The sequence below is a fragment of the Lonchura striata genome, chromosome 3 (assembly GCF_046129695.1).
Source record: "Lonchura striata isolate bLonStr1 chromosome 3, bLonStr1.mat, whole genome shotgun sequence".
NCBI lineage: Eukaryota > Metazoa > Chordata > Aves > Passeriformes > Estrildidae > Lonchura > Lonchura striata.
Genome location: NC_134605.1, coordinates 87,758,045 through 87,772,060, shown reverse-complemented (window position 1 = coordinate 87,772,060; position 14,016 = coordinate 87,758,045). Strand labels below are relative to the sequence as shown.

Sequence of the window (14,016 nt, the reverse complement as noted above, 5' to 3'; positions counted from 1 at the left end):
TCAAATCTAAAGCACCATGCACAGATTGTGCTAAATTCTCCCACTGCTTTGCAATGTTCTGGCAGGGGAAATGGATCATAAACTGTTTCTAACTAGACAGTTACAGAGGGGTTACTGTTGTGTTAGTCTATGGAAGCACAGCAGCTGTAACATACAGCAAATTGCTTTTGGATCATTCTAAATTAAGGGTCTGATTCTGTATTTTGTAACACCTGTTTCACTTTGTCCATTTCTTCACTCAATGCCACTGAATTCTGCAGATGAGTTATTAAAAGAGAAAACTTAATTTTGTATGTCTTAGCAGTTGGTTATAAAAATGTTTAAAACATTTTTATCTACATATGTATATACTTGAGAATGACTTAATAACTTAGGCAGTACATATGATTGTGATATAACAATATCTCTTTTTCATATAAAAACTATATGTATTGTTACATATGCATTGTGTATTTTACACATTTGTATTTGAAGTACAAGCCTGCTAGACTACTGTGTCTGAGTCTTTAGATATACAATATAATGATTTCCACCTCACCTTCAACATAAACACACTGTGATCCTGAGCATATCACTCAATTATCTGTTGCCATTTCCCCATTGGTAACATATTGATGCCCACATATTTGCACATATTTGTATTTGCACACCTTCCCCTTAATCTTTTATCTTTATTTAGAAGACTGCTCTCCTGGTACAAAAGAGAGAAATCTCTCCTTTCCTTCTGAAACTTCCCTGTTTTAATACTTGCAAGAAAATGGCTTGAGTTGAAAAGGAATATGAAGATATAATGACATTTCACAGTCTCAATACTAAAATACTATTAAGTCTAGAAATATAAATTACTGGAACAATTATAGCAGCAGAAATAACAGTATTACTGCAATCAACTGCTACTGCTGTAGATAGATGAAAACAATATTTAATTTCCCTTTGAGTGTATCAATCTCCTCTGCAGAGAAAAAGCTTTTGTAAACAATTAACAATACTAAAACTAGCATGAAATTAGTTATTCTGAAACATGTCTTGAGATTTCAGAAAGAATACCTTTTCTCAATTTCTGATCAGAAAGAGGTTTTTTTTCTGTGTATAATTTGGTTTCTCTTCCTTTTCTGTTGATTTTTATGTCTTAAAAAACAGTGACCATAAACAGCTTTAAAACCCCAATGTTTTGAAAAAATGATGTTATTTAACTGTTCAAATTATTTTGCCATTTACCTGTGGCAAATTTGAACTATTCCCACCATATCCTTTATCAAAGAAATATCAAAAATAAATAATAAACTTATTATTACTTATTATAGGTGGCACAGAACCAAAGAGAATTTTATTCACTGTGGCGAGACAGCAGGACAAGATTTATTTAGGGTTTTGATTTCATTCTTTCAGCAACGGCTTCCTAGACTGTCAGATGACTCCACTAAACTTTGCCAAGGACAGTTTACAGAGTCATAAAAACAATTTCTTGCTGTGGATGAAACAGATTGCAGTACTCAAACTTGGATGAATTCATTTAAGGTGTTTCAGTGCACGTATCTGTTACCTTGATTTCTACCCACATCTTCAGATCCTCCAGAACTCATACCAGACCAAATACTTGTTCCATCTTTGGCCTGTGGATAGCTAAGAGAACTATAGATGTGTAGGAGGAAGAAGTGGCAGGGACAAACTGTTATGGTCTGACTATAACCCCCATTTCCCATCCTCCTGTGCCACTCAGAGGTAGGAGACAGAGTTGGGAGTGAAGCTGCCTGGGACATGAAGTAAGGATTATCCACTGCCCTCCCCTTGCTCACAGAGCCAGTCTTCTCAACAGGGAATGTAAGCACACTGGTCAGGCAGAGTTTCCCTTTCGTAAATCCATGCTGGTTGTCCCTAAGGACATGCCTGTCCTTAATTTGTTTCTATATTAGTGTCAGGAGCATGGTGGCGCCATTGACCTGACTGGCTCATGTTTACCCATCTTCCTTTTTTATGTTGAGCATAAAATCACATTTGTCTTTTTCCATCATCATCAGGGGCTTCCTCTGATTGCTCTAGGCTTTCAGAGGTAATGGAGAGTGGCCTAGTGATAACATCAGCCAGGGGTACATGCTTATAAATGTCTCTCTGAATCCATGGTACTTTATATGTCTGGTTTACTTAAGCAGTCCATAACTTTATCTTGCTCTAGTGTTTGTCGCCACCAATCACAGGCACTAGGACTGAGATCTGGGAGATCTGAGATTGGGTATTATGGCATTACTTCCCCAGATGTCACAGATATTCTTTTTAATGCATCACTGCTTGAGGGTAAGGGTCTGATCACCTGAAGAGACTGTGGCAGAAACGAGAGAAATCAATAGAATTGTTGCACCTTGCCTTACAAACTAAGTGCACTCTGACTCTAAGGAATACCAAATAATAAGCATACAGAAAACAAGAGGAAATATGTGGAAAGAATGAATGGACATTTCAGAGCCAATTTGGAAAATGTATAGGAAATCATCAGAGGAGGCAATATTTTACCCTGAGGGCTTTATGACTGGCTCTCATGTCAACAGTTGCTGGTCCCGACAGCTAGAAGTTCCTGTTAGAAACTGAAGGAGTCTAGGGCCTGAAGTCACTGTTCTTTGCAACGTCCACAATACTGGAAGGTAGGAGAGTCAGAGTGAACAGCAGAGTGAGCTATTCCTATGAGACAAGGAGCTAAAACAAGACAATGTATTATTAAGTGAATACTGCAGATATCACAAGGGTCATTATCAAACTTGACTCCAAGAGTGATCAGAGCACTTTTCAGAAAAAAGCTGAGTCTCAGCTGGAGCAGAAATCTCCCTTGAAGCAAACTGCAGGATGAAGGTCAGAAACAGACCTGTTCTGTTTCAGGGATGAGGAAGTTTTTACAATAGAAGCCTGACTGCCTGGGTCTAAACTGATGGAAAAACTTTCTGGAGTGGTTTCCTACTGCTGGGGTTGAAAAGCTCACATAAAGAGTACTTGGACAGGCAGTTCTGCACTCCCTGACAAAAGGGAAAAAACCCAGCCTTTATAGACTATATTTGTCTTGGACCCTACAGACTGACAGGGAAGCCAAAGAAAATTGAACTTCCCTGAAGCTAGAAAAACATAAAAAATAAGAAAAATGAAATACAAAGATCAAGCTGAATACAAAAATCACATATAAGCAGAGAAAATTAAGTGAAATAAAGGCTGAGGTAATCTCAAACAGAAAGAAAGCTGCAAGAAAGCTCAGTGGAAATATGGAGAAGCAACTGAGACTTGAGGATATATTTTTGCCTTTTTGGGGAAGTTATAGGAACATATGCTTTCCAAGTACTAATAGAGGTTAAGTAACACCAGATTGTACATGTCCCACATCTATTACCTAATTTAGATAACAATCATGAACCACAACATCTCACCTATTAATCCTGCATTAAGAATAGAATTGAACTGTAACATTCTCAAAGAAGGAAAGCCCATGTTGATATGACAATCCAACACATGCAGGCAAAATTTTTAGCAATACATTACCTTTAAACCATTGTGTTTAATTTCTATTTGAACTTCTCTAATGTAAATTTATTTTTATGGATTTTATTTGGCCTTTAGCTAGTAAGAGCTATTTTTCATGTCAAAATTCATTCTCATATATATATTATTACTATATCCCTCAAACAAATTGCTTGTTTACCTGCTCCAAAATACACTATGTGAATGGAGTTTCTCTAAGCCTTCATTATAAATTCTTTGGGGTATCCTCCAAAAAATTTCTCTTAGCTTTAGAAGAAAGGTCAGTTAAACATTGAAAATATACTTTTTATATATCTCACTTGTATGGATATATTTTTGTAACAAATAAAATTCTATATATAACTGAGGATAAAATATTCCAGACAAAGGTGTAGCTTGTGTATGAACATTTGAATTAAGGGAAAAATTGTATAACTATGAATACTACTTGATGCGTTCTTCTAATGTCAGTATGAGCTACTTAGAAGTACACTTTTTATGAAATACTTTACAACCTACAATACACTTACTAAAAAGAGCATTTAAGTTGAATTTCCACACTCTTGTCACATCATTGATTACAGTGCAATTTATTATAAGGTGAAAGTAATCTAGAAATGCTACTTTACAGTAGCAGTATCAAAAACATGCTGGTGCTTGAAATGACTCTATTTGCCTCATGATAAGATGACCTTCACTTACTGAAGAATGGAACATAAATAAAAAGGTTAAATCAACTGCACATGGTGATGCCTACCCTAAAATATGGCTTAAAAATGAAAAATGGAATATGCCCAATTTTTACAGTGCAGTGGAGAAACAGAACCTCTTCAATCTAACTTTGCTCCACCTGTGGGGCAACACCAATCCAAAGACTCCTGTTTGGATAAATGAGACTCACACTGCAACATCTCAGTGCTAACAGTTTATTTCACAACATGGAAAACACAAACACTCAAAGATAATCTTTATTATGTAATGGTGAACAGTTTTACATTTTGGAAGCACATTTGAGAATGAGACAATAGACTTAAATAGTCCAGGTAGTAGCACAGGTTGGCTTTGGATAAGTGAAAGTCAGAGACCAATTTGGAGCTATGTAACTAATGAGATCACCGGCACCTAATGCAAAAAATATAACTGAAACAATTTGTACATAGCTCTAAGAATAGCCCCTTAGATGCTGAAGTCCATACTTAGACAGCTGACAGAAGGCTGAACCAGCAGCCCTGGGAGCTGTGTTTCACAGGGGCCATGCTGCTGGAAGCTGGCCTAAGTGTGCCCTGGGTGTATGGTGCCAGTCTCAAATGAATTACAGGGCCTGGGGCTTTGATCTGTGTTAGCATTAAGAGTTTGAGTGTCATAAACTGGAACAGAAATTGTTAAGTATTCTCATCCTGTTTGGGAAAATCAAATTGGAAATCACTTAAGTGACGTGTATCTGTTATTGTGACTACCCCAAAATCCTCCAGAAGAACAACTGAGTAATGATCTGCTTGTCTCCAACTCTCTGCAAGACCCTGTGGATATTCTTCTTCCCTAACTCTGTACAAGCTCCACTGCATAGAGTAATATCTCATCCCTGCATACGTGGTTACCTGAGCTGCATACAGACCCTCACAAATTCAAGCTCCTGTGCTGTCTCTCACTCATTAATGCAGTTCCATGGGTTAGCTTGCTCTTGCCTCGTCCATTTTTACATACACCTGTCTGAGACAGCACAGGATGCAAACAGAGCCTCCTTTGTTTTGGAAACCATTGCAGTTATACTTTTCACATCCTGATAGAACTAGCACCTGATGTAACAGGTGCCACTGGTAAATTTGATCATATTGGCTCCTTCACTCTGCCTGCTCAAGACAAACAGGATTTCAGATAATAACCTTAGACCATAATGCCCTTTATGTTCACTTACTGAAGTCCCACACATGAGAAATACTCTTCAAGGGACCATATTAACCCCTTAGATGTAACTCTCAAAAAACTGTAATTGTTATTTTTTTGCATGGTTCAAATCTCTTCAGTTATATAATATTCAACATGCCACTCCTAGTAATAATAATAATAATAATAATAATAATAATAATAATAATAATAATAATAATAGTAGTAGTAGTAGTAGTAGTAGTAGTAAAATACCTGTTTTGCTGCATAAGGATGAGGCAAACCACCAACAAATATGGATCCTGTTTCAAGCCAATAAGAACTGGACCAGAAATTGCTAGTTATACTTGTATTTGAAGATAACTCCAGGATTGACATTTCTGCTTCACATGGTACCATGCCTTGCCTGCACAAATTCAGAAATAGGCACATTTTACCACCATATATTGTTTACATTATCATCTGTCTGACAAATTAATTAGGCTGTTACTAAACTAACAAGGAAAAAATATCAAGTAAATAGCTGTTTTGTATTATAGAACTATAAATGTAAAAGAAGCTGTTTAACAAGCTGTAAGTTGACTTGTCTTTGGGGTTAGAAATTCTATTAAAATGAAGCTATATTGTAAATCTGGGCAGTTTAATTGCTAAAAAAAGCCAAAGAACATAAATGACTGAACAAAAAAATTAGAAAAATTTTAATAATAACAAGAAGACTTCTTATTTGCAAAAAATACATCAGTTGAACTGAAATATTTTAAATAGCCCTCTTTCTTATCACACACACAAATCACAAAAGCAATTTAAAACAAGCTGCATTTTAGAAAGTGCAGAGGTACTATAATAATCTATATTACTTAAATTATAATCTCTATTACTTATATAATAATCTGTATTACTTAAATTCAAAAGCATCATTCCTAAAGCTGAAGTCAGTAACATAAGGCCCTGAAATTAATATATACATTCCCATTTCCCTCTCCCACTTACATAGCCTCTTAAAAATGTTGCTGTTAATAAAATAACATACATAAATTGGCAACAACAAAGAGAAGGTACCAAGTAAACAATTTGGTTTCTTTCAAAATTTTTAAAGGATTTAAAGGTCATTTGCATTCCAATAACCAGCTGGCAGCAATCATTTTATCTTCATGTAAGAAAGCACAATAAGGAAATATCAGAAATAAACCAGTCTCTCATGGGGGAATTTCTTTCAGCCTGTCCTTCTGTCTTTACATGAAACAAATCAGAATTCTATCAGCTCTATATTTAAAGCTATCCAAGTGTCTTTGTAACACGGGTGCCACCAAAAATCTATGTGAAAAGAGCACATACAAAACCACAAAACTCTCCTAAGGAACCCCCCCCACCAAAAAAAAAAAAAAAAGAAACAAACAAACAAACAAACAAAAAAAAACAAACAAAAAAAACACCACACCAAAATCACAAACCAACAACCCACATCTCTGTAAAAGCAATTTGGGTAGGATGCAGTAGGTATTGTATGAATTCAGTTTATTTCTGACAAAGTGAAACAAGCTTCAGAAAATTCTTACAAAAAAGAGCATTAAAAGTTTTCTTAACTATATTCTGTCATACAGTAATATATGGATTCTCACACATTATTTCATAAAGTCCTTCATGTGTTTTTAACAGACATAATGGAGAGCTAAAATTATTAACATTTGCAAACAGTTTTCTAAGATTGCCATGTAATTATGTTCTGAGATACTTTCAGAACAATGTGCAAACACTGTGATATGTATTTACAGAAAGGCCTATAAATATTTGTGTATGTAAAATGTCCTGTTCATCCTATGGCAAATAACTTCAGGTGAAGAATAAAACATTTTGGTTTGTTCAAGTATGAAGAAAAGAAATAAATTGGGGGTTTGATTCTATGGACTGAAAACTAGTATCTTAATGTATTGATTCAGGGGATTTTTTTTGTTGTCTCCTCAATTTTTTTTGAACTTGATAATAGCTAACATGAATATGAAAAAGGAGCTAAATGTATCTAGAATCAAGAAAATTAATGTTTTTCCTGCCATGTTTTTTGGCTATTATACAATGGCTGTATGTCTAAGAACATACACAAGGTTCTATAACAGACCATTTTCATTAATGACTTACAAAGGAAGCTTGCCGATAATGTGTGTAACTGGCACAATCATTCTCTGTAGCTCTATTTTCAATGGTCAAGAATTTTTTACTACTGTTTGAATCCAGTATGACATCTTGGATATATCATTCTGCAGAAAAGAGTGGCAGTGAGACTTCAAATTTAAAAAAAAATATTATTTTGTAAATACTTAAAAATTGCTTCTCTTCCTGATAAAAACATATTTTTAGCTTGTCCTTAATAGCTTATATGGTTGAGCTCTAAAAGTATTTTTGTGTGCATATATTAAAATAATATTTTGAAAATAATTCCCAATATTTGGTTTCAGAAAACAAGTTAATGTAATTCAGAGCATAAGCTGCCTTTGCCCTAAGCTTGTTAGAATGTCAGCCATACACCTCTGATTGTGTTTGATTGAACCTAGCAGGGTCTGGCCAAATTAGAATAATGACTTTAAACCATTGTTTAGCATTTGCTGATGATACAATCACTGGGTCATATATGCACTCTATGAAATTTCCATCAGGCTTTTAAAATACTTTTTCTACAATCAGCACATTGGGTGCTTTAAAGGTCAAGTAAGATGATGGGGCTTTTTTGCATAATTATAAATGTGGAAATGCATACAGCAACTCTCAGGCACTTTTGCTGGGTAAGCTACCAGTAATTGTGCCTCAGTCCAAGCCAGCAGTAATAGTTCACAGTTGCCTCATTTGTAATCACACAAATGTAGTGATTAAATAGTGGCCTATTAATTATAACCCGAAGATGAATTCTGTCTAAACAGTACTAAATCCATTGCTCAATGCCTCGCAGGTTAGAACGATGGAAAGGTCAGACAATAATTTGATAACTATTGATATAACAGTCCCTAAACATGGCAATGTCTGTATGAAATCCAAGTCCTTTTACATAATATCTTTACCTTCTGACCTTTTTCAGTGATGATTAAATGACACTTTTAGGATTATTATAAAATGGTAAAAAACTAACAAAATAAATGGTAGAAGAGGAGGAGGGAAAGGGGGATATTTAGCAAAAGTATTGTGTCAGTAATGCTGTGCAGCCCTGATGGGAATAAAAATTCTTTTAGCTGCTTTTTCTGATGGAAAAGGGAAATTTTTGATCTAGAAACAAGACTGAAATTTTCACCTGTCTCTAGAAAATTCACTTGAATGTGGCCATGCTAAACAACAATAAATAATTCACTAATACCATTGAATTGTTTAGGTTGTAATATTAGCATTCAATCTATTATACAAAAGTAACAAGATACATTTATGCCAAATATCAGTTGTGAACCACCAAAAGTAAAGAAGTTTTATTATAATATAACATAAAACAAATAATCCCAAATTTCCCTAATTGTATTGAAGACAATTGTATAATTAAAGCTGAGAACATATTTCACTTTAATTATATTTATTTATTATTTATAAATTTATTAGCTTAAGAAAATATAACTTGTTTTTCACTCAGTGGCTGGAGGTTTACGTTTTCTGGTTTCATACTCAAACTATTCCTTGAAGTAGAATGTTTATTTTTGTAAAATTATGACAAAACAATAAACCTACTGTCACTACAATCAAGAGAAACGTTTTCTTAATACACATTTAAAAGGTTGGTTTTGCATTGGTTTTGAAATCTTTATGGATTTTCAAGGGTATTTGAGGCAAGTTTTGGAATCGATCATCTGGACCTCTCTACTCAGAAAGTTTTCAGTGGTGTCAGCACGTTTCAGTGTTGAAGGTTTACAAAATCTGACTGAATAAAGCACTGAGTAACCTGTTCTAACCTTGGCTGGCCCTGATTTGAGCAGGAGGTTGGGCTAAAGACCTCCTGAAGCCCCTTTTAGCCCAATTCTACAATCCTAAGATACCTTCCTTCAGCAAAGAAAACCCCAGGAACTCCATACTAATAACAGTTACAGAATAGGGCAGAATCTCTTATCACTTGCAATAAATTTATCTAGATAGAAAGTATACCAGTTCACTCACTGGCCATTACATTTTCACTCTGCAGTAAAATGCATAATTTTAGACTGCTCTCATCTGTTGGTGCTGACTTTGCCCTACTGAGACATCAGGTAACACACATTTCCATGTTGTAGATAAACTTACTAGTCAACAACATATTTATTCTCATTTCTCTGATAGCACATTTCCTGGGCCCTAAGCTGATTTCTTCCTCTAGTCTTACAATTAACTGTGATTTAACTAAACAAATAGGAACAATGAAGCTAATGATACAAATTTCTTTAATAATACAAGAAAGGGAAGAAATTAACTTTGTTTCATATTCTAAGAAATAAATAAATAAAAAGAGTATCCCCTTTTCTTTTCACAGAAATTCAACTTACACTACTACACTAAAGTCCACAATTTGGTTTCAAATCCTGACATGGAATCATTCATATTTTTATGAAGTCATCACTATTTCTGTTGCAGTTACTATGGAAATTACATATTATCTTCAATTCTGAAACTTACAAAATTCACTGGTTAGTACAATTCAGGAATCATTTAAAACTCATTTTACCAAACTTTTCCACCATAAATGTTTTTATACACATGACCTCAGACTTGCCAGTTGGCCTCAGTCCAGGGACTAGCCTTCACATTTTAGTTTAATTTACTATTATAGCTATAGCTAAAGAAAAAGCAACTATCTATGCCTCTGGCCCTTTTGATCTTTCCAGTTTCCTGCTTCTAGTTGCTTGCTGCTCACATCATACCAACCATAGTTACTACTTATAGAAATTAAGCTTAGAAAACTATTTGCACTTATTTAAAGTTCATGCAAATGTAAGTGTCACTTAGGGAAAAGTTTGGTTCAAATGAGTATACTGTATTCAAGTATTCAAACAGCAGGAAGCTTAGAGTTGGATTTAGACTTGAAACACTGTAATTTTAAGTGAATCTTAAAGACTGCTTTTAATTTAAAAAAAATAGCTACATTGTGGGAATTCATATTTACATCAACTCTGCTGGCCAATGTTATTTCTGATCTCTATACCCTATCTGTGTTCTCCTTAATATAAGTTCTATGTTTATGACATATGCCCAAAGCAGCCATAGAATACTTAACCCACTTCTAGTATCCATAACTACCTTTTGATGTTTCACAGAAAATAATACAGAACAAAGCCTGATGTATTGTTATTGGCCTGTTATTAGAGTTTTATTTTACTGTTTTTATGTTTCTGTCCCTGCAGTAAGCTGCTTCAGAAGATAAAGTAGAAAAATTTAATTCTTATAAGTGACACTAATGATCTCTTTCGAGATCCAAAACAAAATAAAGTAGCTATGACAGAACCATTTTTAGAATTTTTTTTTGGTTAAACAATCTGAGGAGGAAAACTTCACAACACACTAAATATTTGTCCCTTCCATGATTCCAAATTTTAATGAGTGTCTCCATTAAGGTAGAGTTCTGAAAATGTGGAGAATGTGATTTGTACCCAAGATGTAGCATGACTAAATAACCTTTTATCTTAAAGAGCCTGTAAAACAACAGTTTGTATCAAACTAATTGGTGGTATTAAATCACTATTAACTGTTATTAGGGTCAATTTAGTATAATTAAATCCATTGTGCTCAATGATATTACAAGGAAAATGCTGTTGCTTATTCTCTGTTGATTCATAAGTTTGTGAAAAATAGCCAGTCTGGAAAATTAAAGAAAATGTGCAACATCTTAAGCTTCAATTTCATAATGGGTTTTGATTTCAATTAGCATTTTTTAACTTTGCATCGATGCAAAATAAAATAACATTACTTAGATGAAAAAAGTGCCATAAGTTTTAAACTTTTGTTTTAGTAGATGACTTGATCAGTGCAAGGTAGGGTTTTTTCCCCTGTACTCAGACAGCTATGTAAGCAGAAAGTCTACTTTCAATATTTTCAGTTTTTGGAAACTAAATGCAAGATACAAAAAATATCTATTCAGAGTTTCTCTGACATAGTTTCTAGGTTTTATCCTTTTCCATTATTCCTTTCTCTGTGGAATCCTAATTCTTGCTAAATGAATAAAGTTATTGCTTTAGTAACTTGATAACAGCAAAAGGTATTCTGCCATGTATGGCAATGCAAGACCAAGATCTTTCCTACACAGTTCAAAAGGAGTATCATCCTGTAGCATCAACAATATTATCCCATGATTGTTTACTGACAGAAATTTTGTTTCTGAAAGAAAGTTAAATTGATAATTTTAAGAATGAAAACGTTTTAAAGAAATTCTAAAGTTAGTGGAGGGTTGTGAATATATACAGAAGATATAATGGAGCCTGGATAATCTCTCTGGCATCTTATATAGTTACAGCTTTGGCAAAGAGCCCTACATGAGACCTGGCAACATGTGTCAGTAGCCAAACAAAGAAAAAAGAAAAGCGGTTTAAACATGGAAAAAACAATCAAGAATTTTGAGGTCAAAAGTGTACCTTTGAAGGCATTCTGAATTGTCTCCCTTTTGTTAGAGTAACTAATCCAAAAAGTCATGACCCCCCTTTTTAAGGGTAGACTTTATTTAGCACAGAAGATAACTAGATTCTTAAAAGATTATTTTTTAGTAATGGAAGTGTAGCAATAAGCATGATTAAATAAAAGCCTTGAAAGCAAATTTATTCTCTAACTTGAAATAAATTTTCTACTAGATACAGCTGGTCCTAAACAAAATCTCTTTCTTTTGTCTCTCCTTCATCTTCTTTTTTTCAGGATTTTCTGTCTGTGCTGTTGCTGCAGACTCTCTGCAAGCTCCATCCTGCCCTTCAGGGAAAAAAAAGCTTATTTGCTTTCAGAGGAGATGCAGTCTCCCTGCCTCCAGATAACTCTGACTGAAAGGGATTCATGTGGGATAAAGCAAAAAGCCAGGTTCCTTCTTGCTAAGTAGGAGTTACAGTGCACAGAATTCACACAGCACTGAGTAAACAAGACTGCTATACTGTCTGTCCTGTTCTTTGCATATCCCACTTTATTCGGAAGAGAAAACATCTGCTTGCATCAACTTTCAAATACACATGCTGCCTCATATCTGCTGCAGTACAATGACTTAAAAAAAAATGTATGTCTTCAGGTTTCTGGATGCAATGTGCAGTGCCTATCAGCATTTTTCTCCCACTACAGAACCATATAATTATTTTCATTTTTCCATTTTCTTGACATGTCTCAAATAACAGAATGGTGAAAGGGTATCTAGCAGACAAAAAGATCTTTGAGGTGAAAGTGAATTACACCTCTTATATGTCTGCACTACTGGCTCAGTTTTGAGCATTACGTCAATACCTGAGACACAGGGTTAGCAGGGTCAGACACTTTACCCACTTTTTATTTTCAGCTTTTTACTGAAGTACGGGCTGCGGTTTGTAAGACAGAATGATCTGTATACATAAACTGTCCACCAATGCTGTGGGTTTAGGAAGAGATGACCACAGTAAAGTGTATCATAGGAAAATATTTAATAGAAGAGTTTGATTTAAATGAAGTTTATGTTTTTCCTAGACTTCAAATAAATTATTTATCATTTAAGATATAGAAGAGGTCAAACTAGTGGTCCCTTTGTTTGACCCTTGGTGGTCAAATAATGTTCCCTTCTGGCCTGAAATCTGAAACCCAAGAAATTTTAGAAATTTTAACTTAGATAAAAATGCTAGCTTATGTAACCTTATGCTGCTGTGTCCAAATCATGTCAAACATTCATCCATAGAGAGAAAAAGAAGTTCTATAAAATATTTTTAAAACTGACACTGTTTTTTCTCCACTAAGCTTCCTTTATGATACCTTGTATATTTACTCGTTATTAATATGCATATATTTTTTGATATCATATGTGAAAACCTGAGTTCTTAAAATCACTTTGATTACAAAATCAAAGATCTCAGTGCATTTAAGTGTATAAAAAGAAATACTAGATTATGTGTATTATATATGTTATGTCTGCTTTCCTAAAACTAAAATCCATTCAGAAATAGGATACTGTTACATTCTACTTTTTATAAGGAAAAAAAATATTTATAACATATTTTAAAAGTCAGCTGATATTGTTATTACTTTATTTTTTAAAATAGCAATTTGAGTTATTCTGGTGAGAAAATTTTGAATGTTCTGTGAAATTAATAAGTGAACAATAGAGTTAAGAACTATTTCATAAATTATATGGGATAGAACAGGATTTAAATACTATTAAAGAGAGAACCAGCTAAAGAAATGTCCTGAGGAAATGCCTCCAGCAAATACATTAATTGTTTAGACAATATATCTAACAGATGTGGTATTTGGTGATATGCAGCAGTCAGTAAGAGAGACAAGTTGTTTCTTTGCTTTTTGTAATAAGGATAGACAAAGAAAGGCAATTTCTAGTAGGGGAAAAAAAGAAACAATTTCTGAATCTAGAATTAAAATATACTTTTGTTTTTTACAATAAAGACACTTCAAAGAACAGTAGAACCATTAGTTGTGTATCTCTTTTAAAAAAATAATTCAGTCTAACTGGTATTTTAAAAATATCTAGGACTAATAGAA

The 14,016-nt window shown here is 34.0% G+C and overlaps 1 protein-coding gene across 1 annotated transcript in view; it reads right to left on the bottom strand.

Moving 5' to 3' along the window:
* The window catches only part of LOC110468097 (protein eyes shut homolog), a 597,595-nt gene that overhangs the window by 235,037 nt on the left and 348,542 nt on the right, over window positions 1–14,016 (bottom strand). The window contains exon 24 of the mRNA XM_077782364.1: window positions 5,635–5,785. Within this exon, the coding sequence (XP_077638490.1) occupies window positions 5,635–5,785 (151 nt within the window). The remainder of the gene's footprint in view (window positions 1–5,634; window positions 5,786–14,016) is intronic.